This window comes from Delphinapterus leucas, chromosome 2, assembly GCF_059928025.1.
Source record: "Delphinapterus leucas isolate spDelLeu-1000000601 "Yukka" chromosome 2, BTC_Dleu_Yukka2, whole genome shotgun sequence".
Lineage (NCBI taxonomy): Eukaryota > Metazoa > Chordata > Mammalia > Artiodactyla > Monodontidae > Delphinapterus > Delphinapterus leucas.
In genome coordinates, this window is record NC_143130.1 from 105,178,832 (window position 1) to 105,198,423 (window position 19,592).

General features: G+C 45.5%; 1 protein-coding gene across 10 annotated transcripts in view; it reads right to left on the reverse strand.

Moving 5' to 3' along the window:
• TEP1 (telomerase associated protein 1) overlaps positions 1–19,317 on the reverse strand; it is a 45,147-nt gene extending 25,830 nt beyond the window's left edge. For 7 of the 10 annotated variants that reach the window (XR_016392141.1, XR_016392144.1, XR_016392142.1 and 4 more), the window contains exons 1-13: positions 19,063–19,315; positions 14,557–15,147; positions 11,983–12,162; positions 11,570–11,704; positions 10,657–10,818; positions 10,085–10,246; positions 9,710–9,784; positions 8,044–8,168; positions 7,672–7,829; positions 3,731–3,840; positions 3,196–3,286; positions 2,782–2,968; positions 165–333 (exon numbers count right to left, since the gene is read on the reverse strand). Coding sequence is in view for 5 of the 10 variants with exons in the window: in XM_089907411.1 (XP_089763537.1) it covers positions 165–333; positions 2,782–2,968; positions 3,196–3,286; positions 3,731–3,840; positions 7,672–7,829; positions 8,044–8,168; positions 9,710–9,784; positions 10,085–10,246; positions 10,657–10,818; positions 11,570–11,704; positions 11,983–12,162; positions 14,557–15,123 (2,121 nt within the window). In the remaining 5 variants the exon portion in view is untranslated. Of the gene's footprint in view, positions 1–164; positions 334–2,781; positions 2,969–3,195; positions 3,287–3,730; positions 3,841–7,671; positions 7,830–8,043; positions 8,169–9,709; positions 10,021–10,084; positions 10,247–10,656; positions 10,819–11,569; positions 11,705–11,982; positions 12,163–14,556; positions 15,148–19,062 lie in introns of those variants that run through there. The other 3 variants (XR_016392145.1, XM_089907412.1, XM_089907413.1) reach the window with 3 other exon arrangements.
• Positions 19,318–19,592: the final 275 nt, after the last annotated feature.

A 19,592-nucleotide genomic window follows, 5' to 3' on the forward strand; every position in this document is an offset into this window, starting at 1 on the left:
TTCTAGGAATTATCCCTAGGAACCAAGGTCTGATACTGGGAAGCAAATGCATGTCATTTATTTTAGTTCTGAGTGTTTGCCTGGGAGAACCAGGTCTGGGAACAGGATGCCTCTCAGGATCTCCAGCATCCTACCAACATCACCCCATCTTTTTATTCTTTTACCCCTTGTGGGTTGCTCTTGGGAAGGATCCTGTCTGCATCAGCATCTGTCAGATAGACCAAGAGGGTGCGGCCTGGCAGCGGGGGCAGGCTGTGTTTGACGGAGAGGTTCACAGCTGTCTCCAGGGCCTGTCGATACTGAGCCAGCATTGCACAGTCATATTTCCACTGTCTGCAGGCAGGAAAGAAACAGACAGGGGCTTCACTGTTTGCCACTTTGAGGCGGATGGGAAGATGAGAACTTGCCACTCAAGTATAAAGTCTTCACCCCCTCCACAGCCCATCTCCAATATCAGTAGAGAAAACAGGGACAGAACTTCCCTTGGCCCCCATTCTACAAGACTATCCTAATCCATTCTCATGGCAGGAGAGAAGTCATCTGTAGAGCCATTCTCTGAAATCGCTTGCCATGCTGACTACATCAATCCATACTTACTTCATGAGGCAAGATTTAACTGCTACATATTTTTACATTGTAATTTAAAGAACACATGCTAACTTCTTACTCTAAAAAATGGCAATTAAAGGAGAAAGAATCGAACATTCATCCCACCTTCCCAAGACAATCTCTATTTCAAAGTAACTAAATAGCTTTAGTTCATGAGCGAAGTTCTTTTTAGAGTTCTAGCTAATAAATATGGGAATGATAGAAAACCCCCATTCTGCAACTGCTAATGAAACAATTGATTTGGGCATAGACTATCAAATGGATAAACCATTAACTTTACAGTGGAGAAATCAGGCTACCATAACCTAAAAGCACTGATCAATCATCAACACTATGAGTGGGACCAGTAGGCTTCTGGTGCCTCCTGATCCTGTGTCCTACCAGGAGACAAAAATTCTGGTGGTCTTACTCATTGTGTACAAAGGATCACCTACGAAATATTCACGTAAGAAAAAAAGTTAAATATGAATCTATTCAAGCTTTTAGAGTTAATGCCCAGGGTACACGAAATAGAGAAACAAGTGAGATGACACTGGAGAAGTAGACAAATCTAGAATATGGGACCTTCTGTGGGGCCCCCTGAACCTGATTTCCACAGCAAGTCAATGGCATGAAAACAATTAAGAGATTTAAGTAAATCTGGGACTTCCCTGGTGGCACAGTAGTTAAGAATCCGTCTGCCAATGCAGGGGACACAGGTTCGAGCCCTGGTCCGGGAAGATCCCACATGCCGCGGAGCAATTAAGCCCATGTGCCACAGTGTGCCACAACTACTGAGCGTATGCTCTACGGCCCGCGTGCCACAGCTGCTGAAGCCCGTGTGCCTAGGGCCCGTGCTCTGCAGCAGGAGAGGCCACCGCAATGAGAAGCCCGCACACCGCAACAGAGTAGCCCCCGCTCGCTGCAACTAGAGAAAGCCCGTGCGCAGCAACAAAGACACAAAGCAGCCAAAAATAAATTAATTAATTAATTTTAAAAAAAATCTTCAAAAAAAAAAGAAAAGAAGGGAAGAGAGAGGGATCAGGAAAGGAAGGCTGACAAAATCTAGATTTTCACTGAAAGTGGCTAACAGTTTCATGGGAGTCCATTATATTATTCTCATTACTTTTGTACACGTTTAAATTTTCTCAGTTTTTTTTAATCTAGAGAATCCAGCAGTCTCTACCAGTGCTATCCAGTAGAAATAAATTACAATTAATGAAATGAAATGAAATTGAAATTACACATGTAAGGTTTTCTAGCAGCCACATTTAAAAAAGTAAAAAGAAACAGGACACATTAATATTACATTTAATTTAGCCTTATATATGTATATTTTTTCACCTCAACACGTAATTAAACAAAAATTACAAATGAGATATTTTACATCCTTTTTCACACTGCCCCGAAATCTAGCACATCTCAGTTCCCATTAGCCACATTTCAAGAGCTCAACAGCCACCTGTGGCTAGTGGCTACCAAACTGGCCAGCAAAGACATCCTGTTTGGACTGCATCCTCAGCTTAATTCTTTAATGGCCCCATGTTCTGCCACTGATTCACTGATTCAGGTGAGTCCTGGCCACTGAGTCCTACTAGAAGGTTAGATGAGCCCTGCATTTGTCTTGAATGAAAACGAATAAAGATACTGTGGATGCATCTAAAAGGACAGAGTGCTGGGACTTCACCAAGCTTATAGAACAGGTTTTATGCCTGACTTTGAGTCTGCTTGATGATAACTATCTTTACATGTGTCAAAAGGAAAAGGAAAGTGAATGGGTCAGAAAATACACAGAGGAGAGAAACGAAAAGAAAAACAAACAGATATCACAGAGAAGAAAAAGAAAGAAAATGTGAACCAGAGCATAAGTAGAGAGGCACTATCATGTACTAATAGGAAGGGAAATGCTACACAGGCTGAAGGAGTCCACAGAAACCAATAAGGCAATCACAGATAATAGAGTGGAGGCCCAAACACAGATTTTGTTTCATGATCTCTCTACAGGACAATGTTAAAGACAAGGCTTGCTGTGCGAGAGAAGACTGGAAACAGGCAAGTCTCAGCCATTGGGATGACTGACAAGCATGTCATTGCAGAATAAAAGCTGGGGTTTCCAGATGACTCCCAAGCCCTTTCAGGGTGCCTCTTGTTGCCCACCCTTTGCTCCCAGATAGCACACACTCACACACACACCTGGCCTTGTGTATTTTCAGCTTCTTCCGCTTGAGCTGCTCATATATCACGGGGATCATCATTGCTGCCCGAAGTTCCCGACGACTTGGTTTGTAAAACTGCCAGGAATAGGCACACCTCTTGCCATATCTTGTGTTTTTAATTATTATCCGCTTTATCAGTTTTGTGTTGGAAGGAAGTGGCAACTCTGGGTGGCGACAGGTAAGTATCTGAGTCAGGCGGCTTCTATTCCCTCCTCTTGTCTTCCCATCATTGCCTGTCCTGAGTCCTGATCCTTTGGGCTGGCCAGTGTCTGACCTCTGCCCACCCCATACCCTGAGACTGGAAGGCAAGAGGCTGAAAATACCAGTGCTGCTGTCTCATCTGTTCTCAGGCATGAGAGACAAACAGGAGTTGGAAGAAGAGAGATAATACCTTTCTTTTCGAGTTGAGCCTCAAAGTCATTGATGGAATCATGAGCATTAAGGAATCTGAATGGAAACTGCCGACTGTTGATCACTGACTTCTGCAAAGCAAGAGAGGGGTCATGAGCAGAGGACCAGGAAGCATGGGGAGCATCAGAGGCTCCAGGGACCCGGAAGACGAGATAACCACTCTATTAGATCTGTGGGAAGGTGAGGAAGACCAAAATGGATATTAGATAAAGGTGGAGAAGAATAAAGAAAGATGTCACGTGAGAATACGAGGAAAGGAGAGGAAGTAACAGAAGGTTCCCTGTTTCTTTTATATCAGACTCCCTCTGAAGTTACTTAAATCACAGAAATGATCTCAGAAAATAAAAAGGAAAGTTATTATACTCTATACTCTAAGGGATGATGAACCCCCAAACCTGTCTCCCTCAACCTATCTGAAGCTCCATATCTGTTTACAGCCCATATGGAAATAGCTTGGTGGCTATGACCTTCCCCAGCCACTAGGAGAAGGCTGGCTCCCTGCCCTTCACACGTACAGCATGCTGGAGTCTCTGGAGCACAAGATTGTGGTGGCGGGTGCTGATTCCAACCCTCAGCAGGTTGCGCAGATTCCGAAGCATGGCCATGAAGGGAAGCTTCCCACTGTCTACGGAAGGTAGGACAAGGGTGAGAAAAGCAAACAAAGGATGAGTGAGAGAGGTCAGAGACCAGAGCCATGCAGAACGTTCAGGTTGGAGCAAATGAGGTACGAACATATGATCTATCCTACCCAAAATGTTTTAAAGGTCTGTAAAGATAACAGCTGGGTTGCCTGAGCTTGGAGCAAAACCTAATCAACACTGTTTATGGGATTAGCTATTTCAATAAACAACTGAGGGTATCACTTTGTCTGCTGGCTCCAGCCCTGAGATTGGGCTCAACAGGCAAAATACATTCTCTAATCCACAGTAATGATTTCCAAAGTTTTTAGATGGCTAAAGAGAAATTTCCTAGTGTAATCTTATAAATTATATACATGTAGTGCAATCATTAGTTAATATTTCAAGGCAGGATATACATTTAAAGTAAAGGTTCACCGTTTACTGTGAGTGTAAATTGATATTTCAAATAGTCTTCTTGATAATTCTTAAGTTTTTTGGTCAATGTCTTGTATGAGCTGATTAAATAGTCATCATTTTTTACTTAAAGATAGGTGAGGGCTTCCCTGGTGAAGCAGTGGTTAAGAATCCACCTGCCAACGCAGGGCACACGGGTTTGAGCCCTGGTCCGGGAAGATCCCACATGCCGCAGAGCAACTAAGCCCGTGCGCCACAACTACTGAGCCTGTGCTCTAGAGCTTACGAGCCACAACTACTGAAGCCCATGCGCCTAGAGCCCATGCTCCGCAACAAGAGAAGCCACCGCAATGAGAAGCTGCGCATCGCAACGAAGGGTAGCCCCCGCTCACTGCAACTAGAGAAAGCCCACATGCAGCAACGAAGACCCAATGCAGCCAAAAATAAATATGAGTAAAATAAATAAATAAAATAAATTTTAAAATTTTAAAAATAAATTAAAAAAATAAAGATAGGTGAAAAAGGGACTTCCCTGGCGGTTCAGTGGTTAAGACTCTGCACTTCCACTGCTGCGGGCACGGGTTCAATCCCTGGTCAGGGAACTAACATCCCGCATGCCACACGGTATGGCCAAAAAAGTTTTTTTAATTAAAAAAAAAATTAAAAGAAAAATAAAATAAAGATAGGTGAGAAAGATTTGCCCTGAAGCAGAATTTCACTTCTGTCATTTTCTTATTGTTCACTTGTCCCTGTGATATTAGTATTACCTTCAAGTCACAGTTTCTTTTTTTTTTTTAATTATTTATTTATTTCTGGCTGCCTCGGGTCTTCATTGCTGCGTGCAAGCTTTCTCTAGTTGCAGCAAGCAGGCGGGGGCTGCTCTTCGTTGCAGTGCACGGGCTTCTCATTGCAGTGGCTTCTCTTGTTGCAGAGCAGGGGTTCTAGGCATGTGGACTTCTGTAGTTGTGGCACGCAGGCTCAGTAGTTGTGGCTCACGGGCTCTAGAGCGCAGGCTCAGTAGTTGTGGCGCACAGGCTTAGCTGCTCTGTGGCATGTGGGATCTTCCCAGACTAGGGACCATACCTGTGTCCCCTGCACTGGCAGGCAGATTCTTATCCACTGCGCACCAGGGAAGTCCCAAGTCATAGCTTCTTAATAATCTTTTTAAGGCTTATGTCAATTTTAGAGGGTTAGTTTGGTTAATACTGAATAATAACTCTAAATCCATTTACAATTCAGAGATAAGCTGCAACAAGTCTCATTATGCAGAAACCAAAAAAGAGTGAGGGGGCCCCATCAATGCCCTTGTATTGTGGAACGCCTCCTCTTCCTCAAGAAGCCTCAACTATCATACATGACACATAAACATGTAACATGAACTAAGTGACTACAGGGGTTCAATCTGTACAGTAAACATTGGAAACATTCTTTCTTTTAGATAAAGGTCAACATAAATAGGAGGTGTGATATTTTTCCTGGCTACCACCCAGAGATGCGTTCAGACTACATTACAGACCAGGCCCCACCCACATCCCAGGCACTAGCCCTACCATCAGCAGCTTTCATTGGGAAAGTGGTGGTACCTTTTTTAAGGTGATGTAAGTCTCGTTTGAATTATAGCTAGAAAGCTTTAAGCCTGCTGGAAGTCCTGGGGTTCTCCAATCATAATACTTCTGATTTACAGACTGTGTAGAACAATTATGTTGTATACGCAACGTAAATGATGTGTGACAACTCATGAACTATTGCATCCTCTGTCAACTCATTAGTTTTGCTCAAATGTTGCTATGTATGAAAGATTTTCTAGATCACTTTGATAAGAAGTTAAGTTCAATATCATATTTATTGATATGATACTAGATGAATAAATGAATATTCATCCTACAGATTGAGAAATTCACTGATTTCATTCCAAATAATTCATTAATGAGTTGTTAATGAGCCTCTGGTTTCCAAAGAGGGATCTGTATATCTAATTATATTTTATCTTATATTTTATAGTTATATTTATTTTATTAATTTTCATATCTATATTTATATAATTATATATTATATAGTTCCTAAAGCACATAATTGATTAGTACATGTATAAAAATTTTTTAAATATATATATATATATATATATATATATATATACATATATTCTGGTATATCCCAAAAATTGTTTCTGCAATAAGTGATCCAGTGGTCTGGAGACCACTGGTTTAGATTATGGGCATTGGTCTCAACCAAGATAAATAGCAGTTTTAATTTTCAGAGGCAGAGGGAGGAAAGGGGAGATGATGCATACTAGAATCACCAACACATGTTGACTGCCATCCAGGCTCCTTTATCCTACTCTACCCAAAGTTGTATCAAACATTGCAGAATAAGTTGTCAAGCATGTGTATGTGTGTGTGTGTGTGTGTGTGTGTGTGTGTGCGCGCGTGTGTGTTTTAATTCCCAGGTGATTCTGATACATACAGCACTAGTGACAACCCCAAAGTGGGAGGAACGATAAGCAGTTAAGCTTTTTGGGCTGCCCTGAGTACCACCTATAAATAGCAGCTTACAGAGCAATAAAAGCCAACTTGGGCTTCTGAAGCTCCAAAATATGAAGTCCACAAAACTCAAGCAGTCAAAAGGGCTACAATCAGGTATTTTTCAACAGAAAGAAGTTGACTTCAAAGATGAAAGAGGACATAAAAGAAAAAATGGAACAGGAAGAGCCTTCTATAGTTAAAAATACACTAGCAAAAAAAACAGAAAGAGAAGACTGAAAGGAACTTGGTCTTCCCCATTTGAATTCTTTTTATCAGTGTGGGCAAATTACCTAAAACATCCATGTCCTAAAAAATGGGTTTTGGGGGCTTCCCTGGTGGCGCACTGGTTGAGAGTCCGCCTGCCGATGCAGGGGACACGGGTTCGTGCCCCGGTCCGGAAAGATCCCACATGCCGTGGAGCGGCTGGGCCCGTGAGCCATGGCCGCTGAGCCTGCGCGTCCGGAGCCTGTGCTCCGCAATGGGAGAGGCCACAACAGTGAGAGGCCGGCGTATCGGAAAAAAAAAAAAAGGGTTTTGGTGGAGATTCCAGTATGCCACGTACTAGTCCTATCTTGTTTGGATGAGTTACACAGATACTGACACAAGTGAAATCAGAGAGAAGGTACTGCTTTTGTCATGTGTTGATAAAGGCTTGTGTATCACCTAACCACGTCTGGAATTATGACCTACCTATGATGCCAGTGCTATTCAAAGCAGGTGCCACTGTTCACTTTGGTGTGGTCAATGGCAGACCTGATAAATGCAATCATTTTCAGTGATGGAACTGCCAAATAAGAGAATAACTGCACCATGCCATGGAAAGCTTCTAGTCAGGGTCCAAAACATAGAGGCATGAATGAGGAAGAGAGGAAAGAAGTGTGACGGGCAAGGTTACTCTACCGATGAGTTCCTCCCAGACGGAAGCTTTGTTCCCCGACAAGCTCAGCTCTCGCTCCCAGGTCTCTGGCTTAGCAAGCTTCATCCGCTTCCCGGCTCTGCTAGAATCCCAGGGCCCCGGGAGGCGACTTCGAGAAAAGGCCTGTAGGTTGGAGGGGTATCTGGAACAGAGGAGGAAAAACTTAGGATTTCAAAGCCAGCTGAAAATAACTGAGAAAAGGAATGGTGAGTCAGTCAAAGCTAGTGAGTCACATTTAAGGCCAGGTCTGCCCAAACTAATGTTGCTGGGGTCCAACTACAGGGATCGGGGCCATAGGTGTTGAAGAATCAGGCCATTACCCGGATGGAGCGTGTGCTCAGGGTACATCTTCTCACCTGCAGCCCAGGAGGGCCTGGACAAGCTGTGCAGGCTCATGGATGTGCAGTCTCTGTACCAACTTCTTCAGGGTGAAACTTGGCTCATTCTTTTTCTCTGACACTGCACTGCAGGTTGCCTCAAACTGTGGAAATATCCACAAGTCCCACAGGGGTCATTCAATCTATGACCATGGTCACTTTCTTCAGAAAACAAAAACCAAGACTATCCTATAACTACGGTAATTTCTTTCCCCAAAGTAGATTTGGGCAAAGAATAGGAATAGAGGGTAAAACTCTCCAACAGCAAGAGCTTCTGTGATGAACATAACAGAGTAGGTCTATGGGGTCACCGTGTTTCATTTACACAAGGTTGAACTATCAATGGTTAACATGGGATGACTGGGTGGTGACAAGCAAGATGGGGCTTGAATAAACAGAAAACACCTTGTTCTTAGAGGGAGGAAGAGGGAAAAGCAGCTCTTATTTAAATCACTGAGATCTGGGGGCTTCCCTGGTGACACAGTGGTTAAGAATCCGCCTGCCAATGCAGGGTACACGGGTTCGAGCCCTGGTCCGGGAAGATCCCACATGCCGCAGAGCAACGATGCCCGTGCACCACAACTACTGAGCCTGTGCTCTAGAGCCCATGAGCCACAACTACTGAGCCCGCGCACTGCAACTACTGAAGCCCACATGCCTAGAGCCCGTGCTCCGCAACAAGAGAAGCCACTGCAATGAGAAGCCCGCGTACCGCAACAAAGAGTAGCCCCCGCTCTCCACAACTAGAGAAAGGCCGCACGCAGCACCGAAGACCCGACGCAGACAAAAATAAATAAATAAATTTTAAAATAAATAAACAAATAAATCGCTGAGACCTGCAGCGTGTAAATGGAGGCATCAGCACAATGCAGGCTGTGAGGAGTTAAAGAATGAAAGAAGCTGGCTTTCAGAATCTTCTGTTAGAGGAGCTAAGTTTGGGTTGTATTAATAGGATGAAGAGAAAAGACCAATGGACCAACTGAGGATGTATTTTCTTGTAATACTAATATATTTTCCTAAAAGTCTATTTTAATGATGATGATGATGAAATCGTCACTTACTCAGTGCCAGGTATTGTTAGAAATACTTTAAATACAGTAACTGATTGAATCCTCACAAAAACCCAATGAAGAAGGTACTGCTATTATCCCCATTTTATATGTGAGTAAAACGAGGCAAGAGGGAGTAAGCGATTCAGCCAAGGTTCACAGAGCCAGCAACTGGTGGGGGGGGCAGGTGGGGAGATTCAAACCCAGATGGTCTGAATCCAGCTTCTATGCTCTTAACGGCAAAGACCAGTGTCTCGTTATTAAAGTAAAAGAAAAAAACTTTTTTTGTTTGGTTTGTTTTTAAAACTTCCTATGGAAGGTGGATATTTCATAATGTTTTTAACTCACTTATCCAGCTGGATGTGCCATCTGTCAGTAAAGAATGACACCAAGGAGAGCAAAATGGAAATAAAAGGAGCCTTTCCCGGGGCTCTCAAAACCCCATAATCACAGCTGAGAATTATCCAGGTAGGACATTGGCATGTGCCTACCATACCCACTAGTAGTATTTCTGGACCAAATGGAATTCCATTTCTAAACATTAGTTGAGGAAAGACCGTACGTGTATGTTTAGAACCCCAGAACAAGGCACTCACCATCCTCTGTTCATCTTGAAGAGGCCGAATGAACTTTGGCAAGTATTTCTGTGTCTCAGAAAATGTATGCTCCTTCTGTAGGGACAGGACAAGCCATTTCAAAAGGGGAAGTGGAGGCTGTCCCTAGAGAGACCCATTCCAATAGCCCTGAAGGCCCATCTCTACCACAAAGGAAACTGGCTGGGAAAAAGGCAGGCCCTGCCCTCTCTGCCCTCTGAGCTCTACCCAGCTCCTCTGCAGTTCTCTGACTCCTTCTGTCCTGGTGGTAGAAACATGTCAGCTGTTTAAGGAGGTCAGCGTGTTCCCTCATCCCTCTCACTTTCCGGGGGAAAAGGGCCTAGGCTGTGAATGACCAGGGTAGAGGCAGGGACTGACTGGAGGGCGGGGTGGCCGGTGGGGGCGCCTCTTGGCCCGGTGCTTCCGAGGGTTATACTTAGCCAGCTGGTACTCATCAAACTGGGCAAATTTGTCCGTCATCGCAGCACGCAGGCAGGCAGGCAGGGGCACCAGCCTGTCCTCCTCTTCTCCAGTCAGGAGCTGTCAGAGAGACGAGAAACCCTCAGGAGCGAGACCCTCCAAAACAAAATGAGAGCACTTCATGGGGTTAAGTGACAGCACAGGATAGGAAGTCCCCAGCCCCAGCTCTACAACGACAATTTCTGTGGTCCTGGACCTGAGGGCAGACTTCTCAGATTCTTATTCTCTTCACTGGAAACACGAGGTCCGGAATAACACCAAGTTTTCTCAAACTCAGTCCAGCCCTTCTCAATCATATTCTCCCTGTTGGGCAACCCAGCCTGGTACCAGGAGAAGCTGTCCTGTCTGGGCACCGGGGTTGAGGACAGCTGAGGGCAGGCCAAAGTGTCTGAGAATTTTCTCCACAGATGCAGTGAGCAAAGGAGAGGGAACCAAGTGAGGGTCAAAAGTCAGGGAACTGAATGCCATACCTGGTAGAACCTGGCTACCTGGATCCAATCAGAAGGCAGCTGGACAATGGCACAGAAATATCGTCGCAGGTAGGGGCGGCAGACTGGCAAGAAGGCAGCAATGGCCAAGACTTTGTTGGCCACATCCCGGACATTCAGCTGCCGCCTGGCGTACAGAGATGCCTAGGGCACAGGGTAGGGAGCGCTGGCCTCTCAGCCACTTCTGCACAGCACCATGCCCTAATTTGCTTATCTAATCTGCCTGCATAAAACCTTTCCTGAGCCCTCCATATTGTCTGTAAATATAAAATCCAGGCCTCTTGGCTTGGCATTCTATATCTTCCATGATCTAGCCCTTATTCACCAGTCTTCTCCTAAGTCTACTTACCCCAATTTAAGGGCCTTTAACCTTGTCCTTTTCCTGCTTTGGAAGACCTCCCACCATCAATGTCTATCAAAAACTTACCCAGGGTTCAAATTGCTGATTTATCCTGCCATCTTCCCAAGCTTCCTAGGAAACATTTTCCCTCTCTTTTCTGCTTCTGAAACATTCACAGTCTGCTACTCCATTTGCATTCATATAATATTTGGGATCGTTTTTGCTTCGCTAATAATACCATTAATAATAGCATTCCCTAAGAGCCGGGTCCAAGTTTCATTTTATCTGTTGGTACAACCCTCAAGGCCTAGCATTGTGTACTTAGCCTGTGTACCTACTAAATAAACAAACCCTAGGATACTTTCTCAATCCTATCTTGCCCCAATCCTCAGAGAACCCTAGGGACTGGGCCTCAGGCTCACCCAGAGATCCTACTACCTTCCTAAGTTCCTTCAGCCCCTAGTATAAAGCCTCTCACCATCCCCCTCACACACCATAACCAAATTCCCTTCCTCCTAACTTCCCACTCCCATCCCCTCTTTCATGTCACAATACCTTGAGTATAAATTCAGGCTCCAAGGGGGAAAGTTCACTACAGACTTGGAGGAGGAAAGCCTGGGTAGAGTAAGCTGCATCATTTGTGTTTACGTCTGACACCAGAGTAGAACACAGAAAGCTCATTAGAACCATCTGGGAATTGGGAAAGAGAGGGAAGAAAGGAGAAGAGACGTAATAAGGACCAACTTAAGCATCCACTCAGGCCAACTTCCAAAGACAGAGAGAATGAACCCAGATTCAGGAAGATGTCTGTCTGGCTGAGAGGTCAGAAAAGGGGATTAGGAAGTAAGAAACCAGAGTTCCTTCCCCTTCTCTCTGTGGAGGGGATCAGCCTTTGGTGCCCACTCTACCCAACTTCCCTAGGCCCCCCCACTCCACCATCAACCTCTCCCCAGCTCTGGAACTTTTACCTTCTTTTCCTGAAGGGCCTGGTCAGCAGGCTCAGGATGGGATTCAGAGTCCCCAGGGGTGAGCTTCAGGGTCAGCTCCACTTTCTCCGCCTCTCCCAAGCTTAGACTATAAAAAGGCATTTGAGCCTCTGCCCATTCCTTGTCTTCTGATTTTTTCTCTCCAGAAGAAGACCATCGACCCTGGGGATAGTGACAGCTATGAATCCCAGCACTCACCCACAGCCCCTCATACAAGACAGAGATCTGAAAGCAGCATCCAGGGCTAGGAAGAGTCCACATCTACCTTCTAGCACCTAAACTCTTCTCCCCTCACCCCCCAGCATGGATCTGTCCAGTCTGACAAGAGTGATCTCTCAGTATCACACACACGCCCTTTCCCAGATCAACATTCTGAGCCTTTGCTCAGATGCTTCATGATCTTCCGGCTTCTTTCATCTCCTTACGGATATCACAGCCTAGGAGCCTGGGGCCCTTCACAACACACCTCCCAAGAGGCTATTAAGGTATTTTTAGAGTCAGAAGAAGAAGGACCAAGTCCCAGATCAATCACCCAGCAATCGTGAGCTTACCCTCTGAGCCTCAGCTTCCTCATTCCCTGCCACCTACCTGATGGGGCTGTTACAAGATTAAATGGGGTCATGTATGTATGACTCTTTGCAAATTGCAAAGCCCTAAATAAATGTAAGATGGCAGTAGCTGTAATCCTGACAATGACCCTATGACGTGGATTTTCATTGATCTCATCTGAAAGGTGAGGAAATTAAAGTTTCAAAAGGTTAAGAGTCTTTGAGTAGTATAGTCATTTTCACAGTATTGATTCTTCCAATCCAAGAACACGGCATGTCTCTCCATCTGTTCGTGCTGTCTTTGATTTCTTTCATCAGTATCCTATAGTTTTCTGAGTACAGGTCTTTTGTCTCCTTAGGTAGGTTTATTTCTAGGTATTTTATTCTTTTTTTTGCAATGGTAAACAAGATTGTTTCCCTAATTTCTCCTTCTGATCTTTCGTTGTTAGTGTATAGGAATGCAAGAAATTTCTGTGTATTAATTTTGTATCCTGTGATTTTACCAAATTCACTGATAAGCTCTAGTAGTTTTCTGGTGGCCTCTTTAGGATTTTCTATGTATATATAGTATCATGTCATCTGCCAACAGTGACAGTTTTACTTCTTCTTTTCCAATCTGGATTCCTTTTATTTCTTTTTCTTCTCTGACTGCCATGGCTAGGACTTCCAAAACTATGTTGAATAATAGTGGTGAGAGTGGACCACTCTGGAGAAGATGTGGAGAAAAGGGAACCCTCCTACACTGTTGGTGGGAATGTAAATTGATACAGCCACTATGGAAAACAGGAAACTAAAAAATATTAATAGAACTACCATATGACCCAGCAATCCCACTCCTGGGCATATACCCAGAGAAAACCATAATTCAAAAAGATACATGCACCCTAATGTTCATTGCAGCACTATTTACAATAGCCAGGACATGGAAGCAACCAAAATGTCCATCAACAGAGGAATGGATAAAGAAGATGTGGTAAATACACACAATAGAATATTACTCAGGCATAAAAAGGAACAAAATAGTGCCATTTGCAGAGACATGGATAGATCTAGAGACTGTCATACAGAGGGAAGTCAGAACGAGAAAACCAAATATCGTGTGGTGTCGCTAATGTGTGGAGTCTAGAAGGATGGTACAGATGAACTTATTTGCAAGCCAGAGGTAGAGACGCAGATGTGGAGAACAGACTTGTGGATGCCAGAGAGGCGGAAGGGGAGGTGGGATGAACTGGGAGATTGGGATTGACATGTATACACTACTATGTATAAAATAGATGACTAATGAGAACCTACTGTACAGCACAGGGAACTCTACTTAATATTCTGTGGTGACCTAAATGGGAAGGAAATCTAAAAAAGAGGGGATGTGTATATACGTGTAACTGGTTCACTCTGTTGTACAGCAGAGGCTAACACAACATCGTGGAGCAACTATACTCCAATAAAAATTAATTTAGAAAAAAAAAAAAAGGTTAAGAGTCTTGCCCAAGGTCGAGTGGCTTATAATTGGCAAAAATGGTAGAGGGCTCAGATTTGCCTTTCCCTCAGTCCAAATCTCAAGTCTACATAGAAGGAATGTGTGTTTGTCTACCGATCCTGACCTGTATACTAAACGTGCTTATATAGATGTGTACAAGTGGACGTGTGTCTGCACATGCACACACAGGGAAGTGGTACTGTAGTTGTTTCTCATGCCTTGTAAGATCTCAAAAGCACCTGATTGACTCTGCTACTGCAATAGTATATCGGCTCTCCTCCCGAGCAGAGGCTTTCCGAGGACAAAACCTACTTATGCTCTATTGTCCAGAATCTCTGCACTAGATAAGCAGTAAGAGTGATGACGCTCATGAAGACAGCCCTCGGGTAAAAGATGCCTCAGGAAGAGGCTCTGAGGAAAGAAGGTACACAGACACAGAGCAGCACACAGGAACACTGTGGCACTGAAAGCTAGTGACTAGACATTCTAACAGACATGGCTGCAGTGAAGACAACTGTTTGGAGCTATTACCAAAGCTGCTTCCTGAGCTCTCTCTGTGGTAGAGATGGTTTTCAAGACCCTGGGGCAGGTCAGAAGGCCTAGACCCTCAGAGAAGCACTGAGCCCTTGAAGCTGGAGATTCAGAGAGCAGGTGGTTGCTGGCACTCAGGCTGCACAGGCCAGACTGCACCATGTGAGGTATCTGGAGACTCTGGGTTAAGGGGCTGGTGGACACAGTGCTCTTCAGAGTGGGGAGTGTGGCCAGGCACCGGTTCTCCAAGGAGAGGATGTCTGAGTGGGTAGACACACGCCCATGTGGTTTCTCCAACGTCTTCAGGTCAGGAAGTGTGGCCAGGCACCGGTTCTCCAAGGAGAGGATGTCTGAGTGGGTAGACACACGCCCATGTGGTTTCTCCAACGTCTTCAGGTCAGGAAGCGTGGCCAGGCACCGGTTCTCCAAGGAGAGGATGTCTGGGTGGGTAGACACACGCCCATGTGGTTTCTCCAACGTCTTCAGGTCAGGAAGTGTGGCCAGGCACCGGTTCTCCAAGGAGAGGATGTCCAGGTGAGTAGACACATGCCCATGGAGTTTCTCCATGGCTGGAGCCCAACCAGTATATGCCTACAAGGAGAGAAAGACAGGTAATGAGCAGCTGGCTGTATTGGGAGTGCATGCGTACTGGGACTAAATCTTTCCCATAGTCCTCCTGGTAATGCCAGTGACCTGAAGGCAGAAAACAACCAATATTTGTTTTTCCAGGACTGGGTTCATTCCAAGGATGTATACAGGGAGTATTCTAAGGGAAAGGAGTAGGGAAAAGGTGAGGTAGAAGCTTAAGAGTAAGGAAGTTTAAAAAACAAAAAAAGGGACTTCGTTGGTGGTCCAGTGGGTAAGACTCCGCACTCCCAATGCAGAGGGCCTGGGTTCCATCCCTGGTTGGGGAACTAGATCCCGCATTCATGTCGCAACTAAGAGTTCGCATGCCGCAACCAAGAGTCCGCATGCTGCAACTAAAAGATCCTGCATGCCGCAACTAAAATATCCTGCATGAGGCTTCCCTGGCGGCGCAGTGGTTGAGAGTCCGCCTGCCGATGCAGGGGACACGGGTTCGTGCCCCGGTCCGGGAAGATCCCACATGCCCCGGAGCGGCTGGGCCCGTGAGCCATGGGCCGCTGAGCCTGCGCGTCCAGAGCCGGCGCTCCGCAACGGAAGAGGCCACAACAGTGAGAGGCCCGCGTACCGCAAAAAAAAAAAAAAAAAAAAAAAAAGATCCTGCATGCCGCGACGAAGACCCGGCCCAGACATAAATAAATAAATAAATAAATAAATAAATAAATAAATAAATAAATAAATAAATAAATAAATAAATAAAAAGTAAGAGCTGGAGAGGAAAGGAACATGTCTCCACGTGAAGGGGTAAAGGAGATCCCCTAGGGCTATCAGTATGATCCCAACTTAGCACAGGAGCCATACTCGTAATCTGGACTCTGGATTCTTAGCTCCAGAGAAACAAACATTTTGATCAAGTTGTCTATGCTCACCAACCTCAACTTCCTTGCCTCCTACTCACTCTTAACCAACTAAATGGGATTCTTTTTCCACTATCCCTCCAAGGCTGTCCTCTCAGGTAACTAATGGAATTCTTCCTACTATAAGAATAGACATATCTTGGAGCTTATCTTACTTCATCTCTCAAGTGGAATATGACCCTGTGATCACTGTCTCACTGAAACTCTCTCCCTTTGACTTCCACGGTGCTGTCCCGGTTTTCCTCTTACAACCCTGATCACACCTTCTTGGGGGGGTTCTTTCTCTGCTCTTCCTTGAATGTTGATGCTGCTTAGAGTTCTTTTCTAACCCTTCTATATACTTTCCCAGGGTGGTCTCACCTACTCTGTTGCTCCACATAACACTGCTACGCTGGCAACTCACATATTTATTCCTTGACCTGGATCTCATCTGAGCTTCATACTCATTTATCCATTCCCCTGTTGGACATCTCCACTTGGATGGCTCAAAGGTACCCAAAACTCCATAGATCCCAAATGTATCATCTTTCTACCTCTCCTCCAAATCCATTCCTCCTCATTGTCCCCTACGCTTACAAGGGTTTGGTATAAAATAGGTTTGAGTTTGAATCCTGATGGGACCTTGGGCTGGTTCCTTAAACTCTCTGTGCCACAGTTTCATCACAAAACTGAAATAAATGCCTACCTCATAGAGTCGTATAGGAATAAATAAATCAAGCACTTAGAGTTAGTAAGTGTGCAATAAGTGGAAGCTATTATTATTATTATCATCCAATAAATTACCAAATCCTATTGATTCTACTCCCTCAATGTCTCCCAGATCTATCCAATTCTCTGTTCTGCCTGCCACCGTCATCGCTGAAACCCTCCAATCCACGTGGCACACAGTATGTAGATCTGCCTAAAGGAGCGCCCAATACATACCCCAGCCACCATTTACAACACCTTGTTTATTTCATCATAATAAAAATTTATCTTGTTAGCCCATTTGCCTACTTGTTTCTGGTTTCTCCTTAATAAAATAAAACTCCCTGAGGGTCAGGGCTCCTGTGTCTTATTCACCTCTGCATGCCCAGCAACACACACATACCTGGCTTCTGATCTCCCAGCCTCACCTCTTACTGCTACTCCCATCTAATGTTAAGCTTGAACCATACAAACTGTTTTCAGCTTATGAATTGCCAAGGTATCTCTTGACTCTGGACTTTGCATAGGCAGAGGCCTAGAACATTCTTCCTTCTACCAAGACCACCCCCCTTCCCCATCCCCTCCTTTACTAGGCCAAATTCTACTTCCCTCTCACTCTGAAGGCCTCAGTTTAATAGTCAGTTCCTCCAAGGAGCCTCAGGTGACGCCCAGCCCCCAGTCTGGTACAGGTGGTCCTTCTATGTTCCCACACCGTACTTCCTCTAGCATAGAACACATCCTCTATATTGTAATTGCCTGGTCATTTGTCTTTCATCCCCCCAGACTATAAATTCCTGAGCACAGAGACTCTTTAGCCTTGCTCACCATTGTTGCAACAATGTCTAGTCAGTGGGATTCATAAGCTTTTGAGAATCTGGTGAAAGCCATGGAGGTTTTTCACAGAAAAAGCATGAGTATATACTACTTTGCATTCAATTTTCAGGGAGTCCACCCACGGATCTCCTAGAATCTCCATTAACTACAAATTAAGAACCTCTGCCTGAGAGGATGCTTGAATTTATATCATTAGGAATGTACATACTCTCTCTATTTACATTTATGTATTTTAGGAATGAGTATGTTGTTAAGTCAATTGCTTAATCCTTAATATGCAAGAGCTTATGGACAGGAATGTAGAATACTTCCAAGAAGACTTGAATGGACTGACAATCCAGAACCAGAAAGGACAATGGATATCTCACTGGACATAAGTGCAGGCAAATTGCATCAAGAATGATGGCCTATATAGGCTTGTACATTTCCCTCATGTCTTTGCACTATATAAGCCCCCAGTGAAAGGACTGGGGAATCTCAGAATCGACTCAAGATTTTCAAAAGAAGTCGTCTCACAACAAAAATTAAGTTAACAGGGCTTCTCTGTTGGTGGAGAGGTTAAGGATCCGCCTTCCAATGCAGAGGACACGGGGCTCGAGCCCTGGTCTGGGAAGATCCCACGTGCCACGGAGCAACTAAGCCCGTGTGCCACAACTACTGAGCCTGCGCTCTAGAGCCCACGAGCCACAACCCCTGAAGCCCGTGTGCCTAGAGCCCGTGCTCCACAACAAGAGAAGCCACTGCAAGGAGAAGCCCGTGCACCGCAACGAAGAGTAGCCCCCGCTCGCCGCAACTAGAGAAAGCCCGCACGCAGCAACGAAGACCCAACGCATCCAAAAATAAATAAATTTTAAAAAAAGAAAAAAAATTAAGTTAACAAAAATATGTTTTTCACACCCTGGTGTTTGTGAAGGGAGATTCAGCTAACCTACAAATGAAAAGTAAAAGTCTCTACAAATTAAAAGTAAAAATATCCATCTCTAATTCCATTCTCCAGGGATAACCACTGCTAAGTTTTATATGAAGAGTTTCAGACACTTTCTATGCATATACAAATATATGTATAGGTCTGTACCTTCCCTTCCCCCATATCCACCACCACCCCCCTTTTTGTTTTGTTTTGTTTTGTTTTACACAAAGAGGATCATACTTTAGAGACTATTCTGCACTTAGTATGCCTTGGAGACCTTTCCGTGTTAACACATTAATAGCCACCACACTTTTAAGTTGGCTGTGCGACAGCCTACCCTGCTTAAGCACAGCCCGGGTTTCCGTTCCAAGGAGAACACAGAGCAAGGAAGAACGACCCTTTCTCACTTGGTCTCTTCCGCCTTCTTCCTGTGGCCTTCTATCCCCGGGCCCTCCCTTTCCCTCATCCTTCCCACTCCCCCTTTCACACACCACACCCGCTCCCGGAGCTGCCGGAGGAACAGGGCCGAGGCACCCGTCCCGGCGCCCGCCCAGAGGAGTCTCGGGAGGTCACTACCTGGCCGCGCTAGGCCCTTCCCACCGGCCCCGGCGGCCGAACCCACGCCTAGACCCGGGGCCAGGGCCAGCTGCTGCCGGCGCTCGACCGTCCCCGGAGCCACCCGGGCCTGGAGCAGCTGGCTGTCACGCGGGGCCGCTCAGTCCTCGGCAGCAGGAAAAGGACCGGGCTCTCGGTTCCGCGGGTGGGTAGAGTGGAAGCCTGAGGTGGGGCCGGGCGGCGAGCGGGGAGGAGACGGCGCACCGCCGCAGACGCAGGAAGCGGGGAGGAAACAGCGCGCCGCCGCAGACGCGGGGCGGGGCGGTCGCGGCCCGCGGGGAGGAGAGATGCGCGGCTGGCGATGCAACTGCAGTGAGGGCGTTGCAGCCTTTTCTGGGGCTAGAGGTTAGTTCCACTCCCTCTCGCCGCCTTTCCCCCCTCACCCCCCCTTCCTCGTCCTCTTTTCTCCTGTCCCTCAGGTTTCCTCTTCTACCAAATTCCGCTCTTTTGCTAAATTTCCTCTCTTTTTTAATATCTTCCAACACCATTTC